The sequence below is a fragment of the Chlorocebus sabaeus genome, chromosome 1, assembly GCF_047675955.1.
Source record: "Chlorocebus sabaeus isolate Y175 chromosome 1, mChlSab1.0.hap1, whole genome shotgun sequence".
Classification (NCBI taxonomy): Eukaryota; Metazoa; Chordata; class Mammalia; order Primates; family Cercopithecidae; genus Chlorocebus; species Chlorocebus sabaeus.
The window spans coordinates 5,814,543-5,834,297 of NC_132904.1; the positions used below are offsets into that span (position 1 = coordinate 5,814,543).

At 48.9% G+C, this 19,755-nt stretch overlaps 1 protein-coding gene across 1 annotated transcript; it reads right to left on the reverse strand.

Moving 5' to 3' along the window:
- Window positions 1–12,365: 12,365 nt before the first annotated feature.
- Window positions 12,366–19,477, reverse strand: GAL (galanin and GMAP prepropeptide). Its single transcript, XM_037998904.2, has 5 exons — window positions 19,242–19,477; window positions 18,619–18,673; window positions 16,113–16,199; window positions 14,987–15,064; window positions 12,366–12,630 (listed from the first exon to the last, which is right to left on the reverse strand). Exons 1-5 carry the CDS (start codon window positions 19,380–19,382, stop codon window positions 12,560–12,562), a joined length of 432 nt encoding a protein of 143 aa, XP_037854832.2. The 5' UTR covers window positions 19,383–19,477; the 3' UTR covers window positions 12,366–12,559.
- Between the last annotated feature and the right edge of the window lie 278 nt (window positions 19,478–19,755).

Below are 19,755 nucleotides of genomic sequence, written 5' to 3' on the forward strand. Positions count from 1 at the left end.
TTTTGTATTTTTATTTTTTGTAGAGACAGGGTCTTGCTATATTGCCCAGGCCTTAAACTCCTAACCTCAAATGATCTTCCCTCCCTGGCCTCCTGAAGCACTGAGATTACAGGTGTGAGCCACCACGCTGGGTCTCTATTTTTTTTCTAGAGTATTTTTTTAGAGTAGTTTTGGGTTCACAGCAAAACTGAGCAGAAAGTGCAGAGATTTCCCATATAATCCATGCCCCCCCAAACGGCAGCCTCCCCACTACCAACATTCCTCACCAGAGCCGTCCCTTTGTTACAACTGATGAACCCACAGTGATACACCATACACCCAAAGCCCACGCTGAGGTTAGGATTCCCGCCTGGTGTTCCACATGCTATGGGCTCTGACAAATGAACAATGGCACATATCCAGGGTTACAGCCCACAGAACAGTCTCACTGCCCTAAGCCACCCCTGTGCTCGGCCTGTTCATCCTTCCCTCCCCACAACTCCTGGCGGTCACTGATATTTTTACTCTCTCCACAGTTTTACCTTTCCCAGAATGTCACTTAGGTGGGATCATACAGTAGGTAGCCTCTTCCGACTGGCTTCTTGCACTTGGGAGTATGCATTTATGTCCTCTGTATCTTTTCATGGCTTTATAGCTCATCAAGCTTAGCCCTGAATAATATTCCGTTGCCTGGATGTACCACTGTTCATCCCTTCACCTCCTGAAGAACAGCTGAGTTGCTTCCAAGTCTGGGCAACTCGGAATAAAGCTGCCGTAAATATCTGCGTGCAGGTTTCTGTGCGGACACAAGTTTTTAATCCCTTTGAGTCAACGTCAATGCGCACGACTTCTGGATCATGTAGTAAGGATGTATTTAGTTTTGCATGAAACCACCAAGCTGTCTTCCAAAGTAGCCATATCATTGAGTATTTCTACCATCAGTGAACGAGAGTTCCTGTGGCTCTATCTCCTCACCAGCACTTAGCGTTGTCAGTGTTTGGGATTTTAGCCGTTCTAATAGGTGTGTACTGGTATCTCACTGCTATTTTAATTTGCAGTTCCGCAATGACATATGACGTTGAGCATATCTCCATATACCTACTTTGCATCTGCACATCTTCTTTGGTGAGTTGTCAGTTGAGGTCTTCTGCTCATTGTTTAATTGAATTGTTTCCTTTCTTATTGTTGGGTTTTACAAATTCTTTGTGTATTTTGGATAACAGTCCTTTATTAGATACGTCCTTTGCAAATATTTTCTCCCAGTCTGTGGCATGTCTCACTTTCCTGACAGTGTATTTTGCAGAGCGGAAGTTTTTAATAAAGTCCAGCTCATCAATTTTTTTTTCATGGATCATGCCTTTGGCATAGTGTCTAAAAAAATCATTGCCATATGCAGACCATCCATATTTTCTCCTATGTTATCATCTAGGGATTTTATTTTATTTTATTTTATTTTATTTTATTTTATTTTATTTTTGAGATAGAGTCTCTCTCTGTCCCCCAGGATAGAGTGCAGTGGGGCAATCTCGGCTCACTGCAACCTCCACCTCCCGGGTTCAAGTGACCCTCCTACCTCAGCCTCCTGAGTGGCTGGAAGTACAGGCGCCTGCTACCACGCAGTTTTTGCTACCACTAAGTTTTGTGTTTTTAGTAGAGATGGGGTTTCACCATGTTGGCCAGGCTGGTCTCGAACTCATGACCTCAAGCAATCCTCCCACCTTGGCCTCGCAATGTGCTAGGTTTACACGTGTGAGTCACTGCACCTGGCCAATCTTTCAGGAATTTTATAGTTTACAGTTTACATTTAGGTCTATGATCTATTTTGAGTTAATTTTGGTGAAAGGGATAAGAGGCTTTATCTAGAGTCATTTGTTTGCGTGTGAGTGTCCAGAGTGCACCATCTGTCAAAAAGGCTGTCTTTTCTCCATGGTATTGCTTCTGTTCCTTTGTCAGAGATCAGTTGGCTCTGTCTGTATGAGTCTGGGTCCTCTGTTCTGTTCCACTGATCTTTTTTTCTATTCTTTTACTAATACCACACCATCTTGATTACTGTAGCTTTATAGTAGCTTTCCAACTTTGTTCTTTTCTTTCAATATTTTTTTGGCTATTCTGGGTCTTTTGCCTCTCCACATAAACTTTAGAATCAGGGGTTGTTTTTTTTTTTTTTTTTTTTCTTTTGTTTGTTTGTTTGTTTTTAAGACAAGATCTCAGTATGTTGCCCAGGCTGGAGTGCAGTGGTGTGTGATCATGACTCACTGCAGCATTGACCTCCCAGGCTCAAGTGATCCTCTTGTCAGCCTCCTGAGCAGCTGGTATTGCAGGTGTACATCATCATGCCTGGCTAATTTTTTTTTTTTATTATTTGTAGAGACGAGGTCTCACTATGTCGTCCAGGTTGGTCTCAAACTCCTGGGCTCAAGCGATCCTCCTTCCTTGACCTCACAAAGTGCTGGGATTATAGGCATGAGCCACTATGCCTGGCCCAGGAATCAGTTTTTTGCTATCCACAAAATAACTTGCCACAATTGTTATTGGAATTGTGTTGAATTTATACCTCAAATTGGGAATACCTAATGTTTGACAATATTGAGTCTTCTTATCCGCAAGCATGGAATATTTCTCCATTTATTTAGCTCTGTATTTATTTCTTTCATCAGAGTTACATAGTTTTCCTCATATAGGTTTTGGTAAATGCATACCTAAGTATTACATTTTTGGGGAGTGCTAACGTAAACGGTATTGCATTTTTAATTTCAAATTTTACTTGTTCATTGCTGGTATATAGGAAAGCTATTGACTTGTTTATTAACCTTGTATCCTGCAACTTTGCTATAATTGCTTATTAATTCCAGGAGGTTTGTTGTTGTTGATGATACTTTTAGAAGTTCTGCATAGATGATCATGATGTCTGCAAACAAAGTTTTATTTATTCCTTCCCAATCCGTAAACTTTGTATATCCTTTTCTTATCTTATTGCATTAACGAGGCATTCCAGTACAATGTTTAAAAGAGTGATGAGATAGGACCTCTTTGGCTTCTTTTTCTCACTATTAATTATGATATTAGCTGTAGGTTTTTAGTAGGTGTTCTTTACCATGTTGACAAAGTTCGCCTCTATTTCCAGTTCTTATTAGGAATGGGTGTTAGATTTTGTAAAATGCTTTTTCTGCGTGCATTGATATAATTATGGGATCTCTCTTCTTTAGCCTGTTGATTTGATGAATTACATCAATTGATTTTTGAATGTTATACCAGCTTTGCATACCTGTGATAAATTCCACTTAGTCATGGCATATAATTTTATCTACACATTGTTGGATTTAATTTGCTAATGTTTTGTTGAGGATTTTTGCTTGTATGTTCTTGAGAGATGTTGGTCTATAGTTTTCTTTTAATGTCTTTGTCTGGTTTGGGTTTTAGAGTTATGCTGGCCTCATAGAATGAGTTAGGAAACATTCCCTCCGGTTCTATCTTCTGGAAGAGATTATAGAGAATTTAAAATAATTTCTTTCCTAAATGTTTGCTAGAATTCAACAGTGAACCCATCAGGGCTTCCAAAAATATTTTAACTTGCTTCTTTGAAAATTAAAGTTTTCGGCCGGGCGCGGTGGCTCAAGCCTGTAATCCCAGCACTTTGGGAGGCCGAGACGGGTGGATTACGAGGTCAAGAGATCGAGACCATCCTGGCTAACATGGTGAAACCCCATCTCTACTAAAAAATACAAAAAAAAAAAAAAAATTAACTGGGCGAGGTGGCGGGTGCCTGTAGTCCCAGCTACTCAGGAGGCTGAGGCAGGAGAATGGCATAAACCCAGGAGGCAGAGCTTGCAGTGAGCTGAGATCCGGCCACTGCGTTCCAGCCTGGGCGACAGAGCAAGACTCCGTCTCAAAAAAAAAAAAAATTAAAGTTTTCATTTTGCAATAACTACAGATTCACATGCAGTTTTAAGAAATAATACAGAGAAATGCAATGTACCCTTTATCCAGTTTTCCTAATGATGATAACATCTTCCAAATCTGTAGGACAATATGACAACCAAGATAGCGACATTGATACTGTCAAGAGACAGAACATTTCTGTCACCTCAAGGGTTTCTCAAGTTCAAATTGCCCACACACATTTTCCCACCATCCCCACCCACTCCCTACCCCCTGGTAACCAAATCTGTTCTCCATTTCTATAATATTGTCATTTCAAGGATGTTGGATACATGGAATTATATGGTATGTAACTTCTGGGAACTTTTTTTTTAAAGACAGGGTCTTGCCCTCTCGCCCAGGCTGAAGTACAGTTGTGTGATCATAGCTCACTGTAACCTTGAACTCCTGGGCTGAAGGGATCCTCCCCCGCCTTAGCCTCCCAAGTAGCTAAGACTACAGGCGTGCACCATCATGCCTGGCTAATTATTTTTATGTTTTATTTTTTGTAGAGACAAAGTCTTGCTATGTTGCCCAGGCTGGTCTTGAACTCCTAAACTCCAGAAATCCTCCCACCTCAGCTTCTCAAAGTGCTGCGATTACAGGCATGAACCACCACTCCCAACCTGTTTTTTGTTTTTTTTTTTCTTTTCCCTTTTTTCCATTCAGCATAATTCTCTGGAGACTCATCCAAGTTGCTATGTGTATCAACAACTCATTTCTGGCTGGGTGTGACCACTCACGCCTGTAATCCCAGGGCTTCCAGGGGCCAAGTCAGGAGCCTGGCAACAGAGTAAGACCCTGTCTCTAAAAAATCAACAACAACAACAACAACACAAAAAGCCGCACCATTTATTCTTTTTTTATTGCAGAGTAGTAGTCCACGGTGTAGATGTACCACAGTTTAACCATTTACCCATTGAAGGACATATGAGTGGTTTCCAGTTTGAGCCTCTTACGAATAAAGTTACTATGAACATTTGTGTACAGGCTTATGTATAAAGCTAAGTCTTCATTTTCTGTAATAAATACCCAGGAGTGCAACTGGTGGGTGGTATGGTAGTTGCATATTTATTTTTATGTTTAAAATGCAATTGTCTTGAAATTTGTGTGGGCACATAGTGGGTATATGTATTTGTGGGGTCCATGAGATGTTTGGATACAGGCATGACGTGTGAAATCAGCACATCCTGGGGAATGGGGTATCCATCCCGCAAACATTCTTTGAGTTACGAACAATCCAATACCACTTGTTAAGTCATTTTTAAATGTACAATTAGGTTATTATCATCTATAGTCACCTTATTGTGCTATCAAATAGTAGGTCTTATTCATTCTTTCTAGTTTTGGTACGCATTAACCAAGTTGCATATTTAGTTTTTAAAGAAACTGACAAAATGTTTTCCAAACGTACTGTACCATTTTCCTTTTCCACAAACAACACATGAGCAGCACATTTTCTCTGCATTTTTGCTGGCATTTAATGCTGTCACTGTTTTTTCTTTTAGTCATTCCTGTAAGTGGTTAGCAACACCTCAATGTGGATTTAATGTGCATTTCCCTGATGACCAATGATGTTAACATAATTTCATGTGCTTATTTTCCATGTATATCTCCTCTTCGGTGAAATATCTGTTTATGCATTTGCCCATTTTTAATTTGACTTTTTTCTTTTCTTTTTTTTTTTTCTTTACAGTCGAGTTTTCAGAGTTTTTTTTTTGAGACAGAGTCTCACTCTGTCACCCAGGCTGGAGTGCAGTGATGCGATGCGATCTCGGCTCACTGCAACCTCCACCTGCCGGGTTCAAGCGATTCTCCTGTCTCAGCCTCTCGAGTAGCTGGAATTACAGGTGCCCAACACCACACCTGGCTAATTTTTGTGTTTTTAATGGAGAAGTCTAATATATCTTTATATATAACTTTTATGGATCATGCTTTTGGTGTCAAGTCTGAGAACTCTTTACTTGCCATAGATCCAAGGATTTTCTAAAAGTGTATAGTTTTACATTTTGCATTTAAATCTATCATTCATTTTGAGTTAATTTTAAGAATAAGGTGTGAAGCCAGGTGCAGTGTTGCATGACTATTAGTTCCAGCTACTCAGGAGGCTGAGGCAGAAGGATTCCTTGAGCCTAGGAGTTTGAGTCCAGCCTGGGCAACATAGTGAGATCCCATCTCTAAAATTAAAAAAAAATGCATGAGGTTTAGGTCACAATTCTTCTTCAACTTTGATTTTATTTTGTGTCTATGGATACTCAATTGCTTCAGCACCGTTTGTTGAAAAGGCTCTCCTTTCATCATCGATTTCTCTTGTGCCGTTGTCAAAAACCGATAAATGGATTTGGGTGGGTTTATTTCTGGATTCTGTGTTCAGCTCTGTTGATCTATGTATCTATACACATAGTCTTGTCTTTTTTTTTTTTTTTTTGAGATGGAGTCTCGCTCTGTTGCCCAGGCTGGAGTGCAGTGGCGCAATCTCAGCTCACTGCAAGCTCTGCCTCCCAGGTTCACGCCATTCTCCTGCCTCAGCCTCCCGAGTAGCTGGGACTACAGGCACCCGCCGCCACGCCTGGCTAATTTTTTGTGTTTTTAGTAGAGATGGGGTTTCACCGTGTTAGCCAGGATGATCTGGATCTCCTGACCTCATGATCCACCCGCCTCGGCCTCCCAAAGTGCTGGGATTACAGGCATGAGCCACTGCGCCCGGCCCACACAGTCTTGATTACTATAGCTTTTAACTCAAGTAGACTCTTCTTACTTTATTTTTCTTTTTCATAAGGTTGCTTTAGCTGTTCTAGTTTCTTTGCCTCTCCATATAAATTTTAGAATAAGCTTACCTATTTCTTCAAAAAATCTTGCTGGGATTTGGTAGGAGTTGTGTTGAATCTGTATGTGAACTTGGAGAAAACTGACATCTTTACTGTGTTGAGTCAATCCATGAACATGAACATGGTATATCTCTACATTTATTTAAAACTCCTTTGGTTTCTTTCATCAGTGTTGTATAGTTTTTAATATACAATAACATGTTTTATTATATTTACATATTTACACATAAGTTTTTTGTTTTTTGTTTTTTTTTTTGAGACAGTGTTGCTCTGTCGCCCAGGCTGGAGTACAATGGTGCGATCTGTAATCCCAGCTACTTAGTAGGCTGAGGCAGGAGAATCACTTGAACCCAGGTGGTGAAGGTTGCAGTGAGACAAGATCGTGCTGCTGCACTCCAGCCTAGGCAGCAGAGTGAGACTCTGTCTCAAAACAAAAAACAAACAAACAAACAAAACCAAGTTCACAGGTTCTTTCCTCTGCCCCCTACATTCTACTATTTAGTCTGTACACTGGAATTTCTATTTTGGTTACTGTATTTTTTAGTTCTAAAAGTTCCATTTGGTTCTTCTTTACGGTTTTTGTTTCTTTGCTGAAACTTTGTATTTTTATTTGTTTAAAGGATGTTTGAAATAGTTCGTTGAAGCATTTGTTTTTTATGATGGCTGCTTTGAAATCTTTGTCAGATAACTCTAATACTCACTATGTCACTATTGACATCTATTGATGGTCTTTTATCAGTCAGTTTGAGATCTTCTGGATTCTTGGTATGATAAGTGATCTTTGATTGAAACCTGGACTTTTTGGGTGCTATGGTATGAAACTCCGGATCTTATTTGAACCTTCTCTTTTCACTGGCTTGTTCTGATATCGCCCTGGCGGGGGAAAGGCTGGGGGTGCCACCTCATTCCTGCCCGGTGGGGACAGAAGTCCAGGCTTCCCACTCAGTCTCCATTGACACCTGGGCGTGGGTGGACTGCTCCTCATTATTGCTGGGCAGGAGTGGGAGTTCCAGCTCCCCACTAATACTTCCCTTGCTAGGAGGGGTAGGAGCGCCTTCTTACTGCACCCCTCCACATGGTCTCTGCTGACACCACAGGAAAAGGGGGTGGCCTTGTCACACTGGGAGGTGGCAAAAGTGCTGATTCTCCACTAGCCTTCCTCTGACACCACCCCAATGCACAGAGAGAAGAATGCCTGTTACTGTGGGGGAGGAGGGGCACGGAATCCAGGCTCCCAGGTGGTCTCTGCTGACACTGTAGTGGGGGGTCTTGTTACTGCCAGGGATGGGGTGGTTGAGGGGGAGGAAGTCCTGGTTCTTTACTTGGCACCCTACAACTTTCCCCTGGTTGGAGTTTGGGCCACCTTGTCACAGCCTTAAGAGGAAGTCCAGGCTCCGCACCCAACCGTGGCTGGCCTGATGAAGCCACAGTGTTTGCTGGGGTGTTTGTCTGGAGTAGAGTGGTCGTTATCTACAATTCTCTGTCTTACCAGGCTTCCCTTTCCTGGTCCTTTATCTAGAGAGGGCAGCTTTTGTTGGGGCTTTTGTGGTCTGTGCCCGTTGGCATTTCTAAGTTGCTGGCTCCTTCAGCCCTAGTCTAGGATATGTGAGGCAAAAAGAAAACCCAAGGAACTCACCACTGGCTGAAGTTCCTAGCTGGTCTGCCTCTTGCTTGGGCTTTCAGAGTCTTCTTATGTTTGCTTTATATATGATGTTCAGGGTTTTTTATTGTACTTAGCAAAAGGACAAAGGAAAATTCTACTTCTACTCCATCTCCTGGAAGCAGACATCACTGATCATTTTTTTTAAAGTCATATCAGAGACTGTTAAGCTTTCTGGTTTCTAGAGCCATCTTAGTTTTTATCACGATAACACAGGATAAAATCCTATAAACCAAAAAGTATCAGGACAGAGCTCAATCAAGTTAGAGGTTTATTTTGCCAAGTTAAGGACCATGGCTCGTGACACAGCCTCAGGAGGTCCTAAGAATATATGCCCAAGGTGGCTGAGTTACAGCTTGGTTTTATACGTTCCATGGAGACAGAAGTTACAGGCAAAGATATAAATCAATACATATAAGGTATACATTGGTTTGACCCAGAAAGGTGGAGCATCTCAATGAGTGGGGTAGGGTGGGGAGCTTGTAGGTCGTAGGTGGATTCAAATGTTTCGTAATTGGCAATTGGTTGAAAGAGTTAAGCCCTTCTGAAGAGTTGAAGTCAACTTGAATTAAGGGAAGGTAGATGGAGGTGGGAGCGGGTGGTTGTGGAAGGCAAGGTTCTTATTATGTAGATGAAACCTCCAGGTAGCAGACTTCAGAGAGAATAGACATTCAGGTGAATGTCTCTTACCAGACCTTAGAAAGGTGTCAGACTAGGAAGGAGATTCTCTACAGAATGCAAATTTCCCCCACAAGAGTCAGCTTTGCGGGCCATTTCGGAATATGTCAAAGAAATATATGTGGGGCTGAATTACTTTCATTTCCTTCAGGGCTTGTTATCTGTCATGTGATGCTATACCAGAGTCAGGCTGGAATTTGGTATCTTATTGCTGAAAAGAGGCTGATTTGTCAGTCTCAAGATCTCTGTTGTAATGTGAATGCTGGTCCCTGGTCAGCTGTGTCTAAACTCCATGGGGAAGAGGCATATTGAGCATGTCTGGCCCCTCCCTTCCCGTCATGACCTAATTTTTTTAGGCTTCTTTGGGGTCCCCTTGGCCAAGAGAGGGATCCATTCAGTCGGTTAGGGAGCTTAGAATTTTACTGTAGGTTTACAATCCTGACTCCAAACTGTACAAGAATCCCTTTTTCTGCATTGAAATAAAAGTTTCCTGGGCCATATGTTAGAAAATAATCAGCTGTAAATTCTTTGGCGTTAGGATTTCCTTATCCCCGTAAGACTCTCTCTTCCCTCCTGTTTTTTAATAATTAAAATTTTTTTAATTACTTCTTTTTATACAGACAGGGTCTCACCATGTTGCCCAGGCTAGTCTCCCAAAGTGCTGGGATTACAGGCATGAGCCACCGTGCCCCGCCCCTCTTTCCTCCGTTAAACAGCGTTTTCCTCCTTCCTCCAGGGACCTCCTGAATGCAGGCCTCTTCCTCACACTGGCCCACCACTCACTTGCCTCCACCACGCCAGGCGCCCTCAGGCAGCATCACCCTGGCATCTGCTCTGCTCCTGGTTAGATAGAGCAAGTGGAAGGTGGACGGGCTTTCATGTTGATCAGCTTTTATGATGGAGACAGCCACCTCCTCCAAGGTGCACAACCTCAACACTCTCCACCTCTCCATTAGGCATCTTGGTGTTTCTCAGGCCTGCCCATAAATTCTTTACTTCCCAAGGTGCCTGGAGAACACCTTCCCTTGAAAAGACTGCTGTTGTTAGCAACAGATTGATCCAGGATGGCTGCAGCCAGCTCCAACCACGTTCTCTCTGGGAAGTAAAGACGTTACCTTTGTAGCCTTGTCCATCACAGCAAATGGCACTACAGCCACTCCTGGCCCCTCACCTCCTTTCCCTCACCTTCCGGCTGCCACCTGCCCTGCTCCGTTTATACCTAAAAGGAAGGCAAGGTTTAGAGAAGGAGGTAGATGATGCCGCAGGGGGAGAGTCCGAGAGCTTTGTGCTGCTGACCCTGGGGCCTGCATCCCTGCATGGAGGCTGCACACCTGCACGGAGGCTGGGCTCCTTGGCCCTTCGTGAACACTGCTCAGGAGGCTCCTGTGAGCCGCATGCAGTGTGGAGAGCCCAGCATCATTAATCTCAATTCCTTCAGGCACTTCTTTCTCACGGTGTAGTGAGGAGAGACACATCTGCAAACAGAGTGACGGGCATGCTGATTAGGGTGGCACCGCACATGCTGGGGGCAGAGGAGCGGGAAGGGCACTCTGGACAAGGTAACCCTGGAGTGGAATCCCATGGGATGCTTAGGAGTTCCCCAAGCCTTGGTAGGGATGTGTGCAAAGGCCTTAGGTGAGCAAGGCCAGGCCGCAGTTGTGGGGTCTGCAGCACTGAGTGCAGGAGGCTGGGGGACCGGCTGAGGCAGAGATGGTGTCCATGGCCACTGCATTTAGGGACAAAGGCTACAGGAAGACCAGACAGGACAGGCTGCACACTGTGGGCTGGAGCCCAGTGGCTGAGGTGTGGTCCCCAGATACATCCGTTCATCCGCCTCCTCCATGCCAGGAGCTCCCTAGTTCTTGGAAGGACGTGGGCACAGGCCTCTAGTGAGCAGCAGCAGCGGCAGGAAGCTTGCCGGGGGCCCAGCTCCAGCCCACCCAGCCCTCCTGGCTCCAACACCCTGGGGACGGACCTGGCCACTGCCTTATGACAGGGCCTGGAGGAGTTCTGATGCCTGCCCAAGTTGGAGAACTAAAGAGATTTTAAAAAATGTGGAAGAGGATAAATGCAGATGGTGAACAGGGAGTGAAGGGTGGGCCCAGTTGTTTAGCCCACCAGGTGTGTGGCATCACTACCTCCGGGCTGGGAGTGGTCTGAAGACCCAAGGCCACCGAGTGTCAGCGTTGAGCCTGCAGGAGCAGGAGGGAGCCAGGGTGGAGCTGGGGGCCTGAGCTGGGAAGCTGAGCCAGGGAGCTGAGCCGGGGCACAGCTGACTGGGTAGGGGGGTCACCAAACAGGGAGAGGGATGCTGGGGCTCTGTGCCCCTTGAAACAGGTATTAGGCAGCAAACTGCCAATGGGGGGAAACTGGGAAACCACCTCCCACTCCCAATGCACAGCCGGCTCCGGTGAATCCAGAAAGGCCTGTGTCCCGCCTCCCACACTGTGGAGTCTCCCTCTGTCGCCCAGGCTGGAGCGTGATCTCGGCTCACTGCAACCTCCGCCTCCCAGGAGAAAAAGATTCTCCAACCTCCGCCTCCCGAGTAGCTGGGATTACAAGCATGCACACCATGCCTGGCTGATTTTTGTATTTTTAGTAGAGATGGGGTTTCACCATGTTGGCCAAGCTGGTCACAAACTCCTGACCTCACGTGATCTGCCCACCTCGGCCTCCCAAAGTGCTGGGATTACAGGCATGAGCCACCGCGCCCAGCTGCCTGCCTTCTTTTTGAAACTTCTGGATGATCTTTTTATCTCTGCTCAAAAGACTCAGTCTCTGTCATGTTAGGAGGCATTCCCACACGCCTTCCTTCACACAGCACTATCTCAGCACACACCTCCTGCCCTTGCCTTCCTACCTGCCCGCCCATCTCTCCTCTCCTACCTGGCTCCTGGCCCTCACTCCTGGCCCTCCCACCCAGCCAACCTCTCTTCTCAGCCCTGACCACCTCCACGAGCACCACGCACCTCACCCATCTGTTTAAGGTTGTCATAGTCTTTTTTATTCCCATCTCCCTAAAATATCAGCTCCACGAGGGCAGGGGTTTTGTCTGTTTTGTGTTTTTGTTCATCTCAGAAACAGACTTACCTTCATAATTACATTTGACTCAGCTTAATATCGAGATAACTTTATGTCCCCTGGACATGCAATAAGAGATGGTGTCTCAGATGCTCTTGATAGTAGAATGTGGGTTTAAAAATTCAGGTCTAATCCACGATTATGATCAAGCTTTATCTTTTAGAACCCATGGGTGGCACTGGTGATGAGACAGAGGTGTGGAAGAAAAAGACAATTGCAAGTAATTGCTATTCTTTATTTTGTCACTCAAAATAAAATAATTACCAAAAAAAAAAAATTCTTAAATTGTGACAACACAACATCAAGGCAAAGAGAACAGGAAGAGCCGACTCTGTGTAAATTGGCCTAAGATTATCCATCATTTTAAGGTTTGACTTTAGATTGCAACACACAGACAAAGACGCCCAGGAGGCTCTCAGGACCGCTCGATGTCTTCTGAGGAGGCTGCGGCGGGGAGATCCGGGAGGCTGTCGAAGGCCCCAGCCTCTGCAAAGGGAAGAGCCACATTTGAGCAGCAACTTCTTAATACGCACACAAGAGAATTACGACCACGACACACTACACGAAGCGGTGTGTGGTCGTCCTCTGTAAAGAGTCCTACCGGATTAAACCCAGAATTAGGGACAACACTGTATTTCTCACTTTGTAATGATTTAACTCCCACAGTTAGTAAGCATTTAAAACTGTCAGACTTTTAAATTTAGGCTTTAAAGAGGCATAATTCCTATCTCAGTAATGAGAGTTGGTATCTCCTAAGGAAAGAGTTTCCATGTTACAAAATTAAAAACAAATGAGAAAAAAATCTGGCAGAGTCCATCTGCCCCTTGTAGGAAAAGTCACCCCAGTTTTTCTCCCAGAGGCTCCACTGGGCTCCAACAGCGGGAACTTGGTGACTTGGTTCTGAGATTTCTAATGAACCCCGTCTTTTCCGAGACCTTCTCCGGCAGTCTCCCTCCCCCGCTCCCCTCCCCTCACTCCTCTTCCCTCTCCCCGTTGCCACCTAAAGAGGAGCCCCCATAATACTGCAAATGAAAACCATCCTGATCCCAAATGAACCCAAGGACCAGCCTTGATTTTCCAAACTGGACAAAACTGTGATGTGCAACTGAAGGTCTCCACTGGACAGGCTAAGCGGTCCATCCCTCCTCCCCACCTCCTCCTCCCTGTTAACCCTCAGAGCACCGGGTGAAGGTCTCCACTGGACAGGCTAAGCGGTCCATCCCTCCTCCCCACCTCCACCTCCCAGTTAACCCTCAGAGCACCGGGTGAAGGTCTCCACTGGACAGGCTAAGCGGTCCATCCCTCCTCCCCACCTCCGCCTCCCTGTTAACCCTCAGAGCACCGGGTAAAGGTCTCCACTGTAGGGGCTAAGCGGTCCATCCCTCCTCCCCACCTCTGCCTCCCTGTTAACCCTCAGAGCACCGGGTGAAGGTCTCCACTGGACAGGCTAAGCGGTCCATCCCTCCTCCCCACCTCTGCCTCCCTGTTAACCCTCAGAGCACCGGGTAAAGTTCTCCACTATAGGGGCTAAGCGGTCCATCCCTCCTCCCCACCTCTGCCTCCCTGTTAACCCTCAGAGCACCGGGTAAAGGTCTCCACTGGACAGGCTAAGCGGTCCATCCCTCCTCCCCACCACATCCTCCCTGTTAACCCTCAGAGCACCGGGGCCACTTTCCGGCTCCCTCCACTGCTGCAGTAGGACCTGTGTGGTTATCTGATCAAGGCCAGATGCCCATCGTGGAATGAATGCCAAGCATAGTGTGTGGGAGGTCTCCTCATCCCCAGTGTTTGCAGAAGACACTGGAAGCCAGGATCAGAACCTTTCCAGTTAGATTTCAAGGCAGCCTGCCTGGCAGGAGGGCTGCATAGGAAAACACTGCAATCTAAGATATAGGCTCCTATTAATTTCCCTGCTTAGAAAATATGGTTTAGGGCCGGCGCAGTGGCTCATGCCTGTAATCCCAGCACTTTGGGAGACTGAGGTAGACAGATCACTTGAGGCCAGGAGTTCAAGACCAGCCTGGCCAACATGATGAACCTCCACCTCTACTAAAAATTAAAAAATTAGGCATAATGGTGTGCACCTGTTGTCCCAGCTATGTGGGAGGCTGAGGCACGAGAATCACTTGAGCCCAGGAGGCAGAGGCTGCAGTGAGCTGAGATGGCACCACTGCACTCGAGCCTGGGCGACAGAGTGAGACGAAAAAGGAAGGAAGGAGGGAGCGGGGGAAGGAAGGAAGGAAGGAAGGAAGGAAGGAAGGAAGGAAGGAAGGAAGGGAGGGAGGGAGGGAGGGAGGGAGGGAGGGAGGGAGGGGGGAGGGAGGGAAGGAGGGAGAAAGAGAGAGAGAAAGAAAGAGAAAGAAAGAGAAAGAGGGAAGGATGGAAGGAAGGGGAAAAGGAAAAGAAATAAAGAAGAAAGAAAGAAAAGAGAAAAGACAGAGAAAGAAAGAAAAAAGAAAAGAGAAAAGAAGGTTTAGGGCGGCTCACAAAGAACCTGGCCTACAGTATACCTGTGCCCTAAAAGGTCCAGCAGTTGTCACCGTGTGAATAGATGTGGTTCCAGTAGAGTGAGCTGCACCCTAAGGCCCACCCTCTTCCTGGGAGCAGCGCTGGCCCGATGGCCGTCCACAGACGGTGGATGCCCCTGCCACAATCCCAGCCCTCTGGAGCTAGCTCTAGTGTCACGTGCTCTGTCATCCTGATGCACAGCCAAACAGGACTTTGTATTTAGATAAATAATCGGCTACTTCCCAGGGGGAGTCTATGGGTTCTCTTCTTGATGGGCCTTTTATGTTTCCAGGGTGCTAAGAGATGAATGTTAAGTTGGTGATATTTCACATACCTTTGAGATGCAAGAAAGACAGAAACTCAATGATTGTGCGCATGATATTGTTCTCAGACATGGACCTGTCAAAGCTTCCTAGAAAAGAGAAAAGATCAACATTCATGACTTGTGCAGAGGGTGCTTCTCTGTCTCCGGTCATCCCCCCTCCAAGAGGAGCTGGGCGCTGCAAGGTCAATGATCTGATCCTAGCAGCCTGAGGCCCGGCTGTGCTTTCCAAGGCCCTTGTTCAATGTGAGGGAGAGGGGAGAGATTCAGTTCAAGGCCTCGCTCTTCTTTTTTTTTTTTTTTGAGATGGAGTCTCGCTCTATTGCCCAGACTGGAGTACAGTGGCGCGATCTCGGCTCACTGCAAGCTCCGCCTCCCGGGTTCATGCCATTCTCCTGCCTCAGCCTCCCAAGTAGCTGGGCCTACAGGCGCCTGCCACCACGCCCGGCTAATTTTTTGTAGTTTTAGTAGAGATGGGGTTTCACCGTGTTAGCCAGGATAGTCTTGATCTCCTGACCTCATGATCCACCCGTCTCGGCCTCCCAAAGTGCTGGGATTACAAGCGTGAGCCACCGCACCCAGCCTTCTTTTTTTTTTAATTGAGATGGAGTCTTACTCTGTTGCCTAGGCTGGAATGCAGTATTGGGATCTCAGCTCATGGCAACCTCCGCCTCCCATGTTCAAGTGATTCTCATGCCTCAGCCTCCCAAGTAGCTGGGACTACAGGCACCCACCACCACACCCAGCTAATTTTTATATTTTTAGTAGAGACAGGGTTTTGCCATGTTGGCTAGGCCGATCTTGAACTCCCGACCTCAGGTGATCACCCGACTCGGCCTCCCAAAGTGCTGGGATTACGAGTGTGAGCCACCGCGCCCGGCCCCACTCTTCTGGAGGCCCTGGTGCTCAGGCAGCCTCCCAGTCTAGAAGGACTCCTTGCTGTCTCAGGTTTGCAGATTGTGTTTGCAGCTGCTGACAGGTGTGGCAAGGCCACATCCTCTTAAGTCACGGCCAGGCTTGGGCTGCAGCTGTGGACAGATGGGTGGCAAGTGCCCTGACACCCACAGCTGTCCACTGCATGCACCTGGGAGCTGCTGGAAGTGAGGCGCCCGGGAGCCCGGGATTGGAATCCTCTCACCTGGTTTCACGTCTTCTTGGGGCTGCAGCTCCCGCTTGCTGGTGAGGCCATTCTTGTCGCTGAATGACCTGTGGTTGCCAACGGCATCTGTTTGCAGATCAGAGAGGAAAGCCTCTGGGTGTGACTGTCATGCACCCCCTCCCCACACCCAAAGAAGGACACAGGGCTGTCTGTAGCCAACACACACACACAGCTTGACTGTGAAATAGAGCCCAGGGACAGACCCCAGAGAAGAGGGGGCGATTCTCCACCAAGCTGAGGTAAGAGCTTGGCCGCTTGCGCCAAGGCCAAAGGGAACGTGAGGGTTTGCACAGGAGGGGTGGGAGAAAGGGAGGTGTGTCTCCTGAAGGGCGGGAGAGGCCGGGAATCTGCCCTGTTGCAGGGGTTGTGCCCGGGGCCAGAGGAGCTGACATCTGAGCTGGCACTGAGCTGGCATCAAGCTGGGTGCCTCCCCGGCAGACAACAGGGGCTGGATCCTCATGTCCCTGAAAGCATGGGGGCCACTGAAGAGTTTAAGTTGTGACTGAATCCGATGTTTATGTTCACTCTGGCAGCTGCGTGCAAGATGGACTGGAGCCAGGGAGACAGAAGGAGAGAGACAGAGGGAGCGAGACAGTCACAGAGGGAGAGAGAGAGGATGAGGGGGAAGAAAAGGAGGTGCGGGGGCGTGTGTGCGTTCGTGTGTGTGTGTGTGTGTGTGTGTTTTGTGGTGCGAAAATGGGGGAACTGTGATTGTAAGCAAAGAGATCCCAGAAGTCCAGGGAAGAAACGATGACAGCTGTAAACCAAGGGGCGTGGGGTGAGAAGGGCTGCATTTGGGGCTGTGCAGGAAAGGAAATGGAAATGAGAGATGGGGAGGAGGGTGAGGACGCCTCCGCGTTTCTGGCTGGTTGGCCTGGGTGGACCGTGCCATCTACAAGGCCAGACAAAGGAAAATTAACTCCTATTTCCAGAGATGCTGTTCTTGGTGTTAAATTTATAGAGGAACCATAGGTTGCCCCATCTCACTGATGAACCTTCAGCCACGGCCACACTGCGTTCAGCAGCAGCTGGTGAAAAAACATTGATTTTGCTGCATTTTCTAGCTGACCCTAGAAATCAGAGGCACACTGTTAAGTATTTTGACAAACAACGGGTCTAGCTACAGCTGAACCGGGCCATAAAATTGATGGCGAAAACGAGTTTGTTTTCTAATTAGGGTTCAAACTCTTCTTGATACATAGATTTTCAATATTCCAAAGCAACACAGATAAATGTTCTTGTTGACCAGTTCCTCCTTTCTTTGGGCCCATAGCACACAAAGTTGAGGTGCCCTCTGAGAGGCAGAGCTCAGGGTTGCAAAGGGTTGAGGAGATCAGCCTCAGGCAGGTCAGGCCGCTCCACCGGCAGGGAGAGGAGGAGAGGGCTGTGCAGAGAGACCAGGAGGCCCTGCGGTGAACAGCCTGGTCCACCCTGCACGCGGCCGCAGGCAGCTCTCTCATCCCTGTGTCTGTTTCTTAAAACCTGACTCTGGGGGTCCTCCGAGTGACCCTGATGAACAAGTGTCTGCGGGAAGAGGAAGCTGTATTCGACTCTGGGACTGAGAACTAAGGCAGCTTTCCTTGGCATGGGGAGAAGAGCCTGAGGCCCCGCTGTGCTTTCCAAGGCCCTCGGAAAGGGCCTCCTCATTTGCTGCTCTGGCGGGGCTCAGATAGGCCCTGCAGGCTGTTTGCATCCTTCCTCTGGCAGAAGACAATACAGGGAGGCTTTTAAGGTGGATGGGAGAGGTGGAGGGGAAGGTGAGTTACAGAAGGGAGCCAAGGCCTCCTCTTGTCCCCTCCTTTGGAGGAAAGTCTGAAGGCATTGCTGCGCAGACCAAGGATGTGGAGAAGGTAGAGGCCTGGGGCACAGGCGGGGGCGGACAGGGGGAGGTGTCAGCCTGCAGAGTCCTATCTAGGGCTAGGGCTCACCTCAGGCAGCACGGGACACCGCTGACACTGACACGGATGATAACAACAGGACAGGAAGAGGGAGAGGGAGGGGACACAGGCTTGGGCAGTCAGGGTCACCTGAACCTCGTTTTGAGGACAGCCTGTCTGAGCTGCCTTCAGGCGATCTGGCAATTCCCGTGTGGAGCTTGGAGAAAGGGAAGAGGAAGGCAAGACTTGGGGTCCGCTGACCTAGGGTGCTCTGCAAGCCGAGTTGAGTGTTTGGGGAGACCGGGGGCCCGGGGAGAGGCCCGGAACAGGGCCTCTAAGGACTGCAACGCGGGAAAACCGAGGAGAGAGCTTGAGCAAAGCCCAGGGTAGGAATCTCACACCGGGACAGGGCGGCAGAGCGGGGGTAGGAGAAGCTTCTGGAAAGAACCGTGCACAGATCAAGTGTGCAGACCAATGGAGACGGGCAATGAGGTCAAGAGGGAGGCCGGAAGGTCTGCCCAGCCGCAGGCGGAGGGGCAGGAGCCAGGGTTCAAAGCGAGGGGGCAGGTGGGGTCAGGAGTGGGGAGGCCATGCTGTTAGTCACTTACGTGGGCCCAGCAGGTAGCCCGCGCTGTTCAGGGTCCAGCCTCGTTTTTCCTTGGCCTTGAGGGGAGAAAAGGGGGTCAGAAGCCAGGGCTGTGCCTGGAGCCGATGCTGAATGGGTGCACCCAGGCTTTCCGGCACGGCAGAGGACTTAGAACAATGCATGTGCTTTTGGATAGCTCGCGAAATTCCAGGTTTACCCCTAAGTAAGCTGTATTTGACATATAGGAGATACTTCACTTGCGGGTCGCAGCTCGCGCATTCTCAGCGCACTGCACCTGCTTCAAGTGACTCTGAGGCCACGCCGGTGGCTCCTCGCCCTCTGTTCTAACTAAGCCCTGCGGAACGGGCGAGCTTCTCGCTTTCCCGAAGCGCTGACCCGAAGCGCAGCACTCTCCCGGCGGCCTGGTTATAGCCCGGTGCTGTTGATGAACTCAGAGAAGCGCGCGGGGGAATCCCAGGGAGCTCCGGACCCTTCTCGCGACGCCAGTGGCCAGGACAGCGCCCGCACTAGCCTTTCTACCACTGTCCCCGAGGGCAGGGCGGAGGCCGCCTCCTCCAGGAAGCCCTCCACGCCCGGCCGGCTCTGATGACCGCTTTGCCGGGAGGAGACGTGCCCCGCACTTACCGGCGACCAGAGCCCTGCAGAGGCAGAAAGGGCCGCGGCGAGGAGGAGGGAGGCGAGCAGGAGGGCGCTGCCTCGGGCCATCTGGAAGGGAAGGACAGGGCAGGAGGGTCGGAACCCGGAGTGGGCTGCGCCCCGAGGCATGGGGTGCCGGGGGCTGCAGGGAGGAGCAGACGCGGCGGCCGGGCCGGGGCCCCTGGCGGAATCGTCCCCGGGCAGAGGAGAGCCGAAGGGAGGCCTCCGAGCGGGGCGGGGTCGGCCCGGCGCCAGTACCTTGAGCTGCGGCTGCGCCCTGGGCCGGGGCGGCGGGGTCCCGGGGCGGCGGCGGGTCGGGGCGGCGGGTCGGGGCGGCGGGTCCCGGCGGCGGGTCCTGGCGTCGGGCCGGGTCGAGTGGGCTCTGGCTGCCTGGGGCGCTCACCGCATGGCGTGGCCGGCGGCAGGGGCGGGAGGCGCGGGCTGGGTCCCTCCACGTGTCCGCCGCCCGGGGTGGCCGCCGCTACAGCCGCCGCTGCTATTT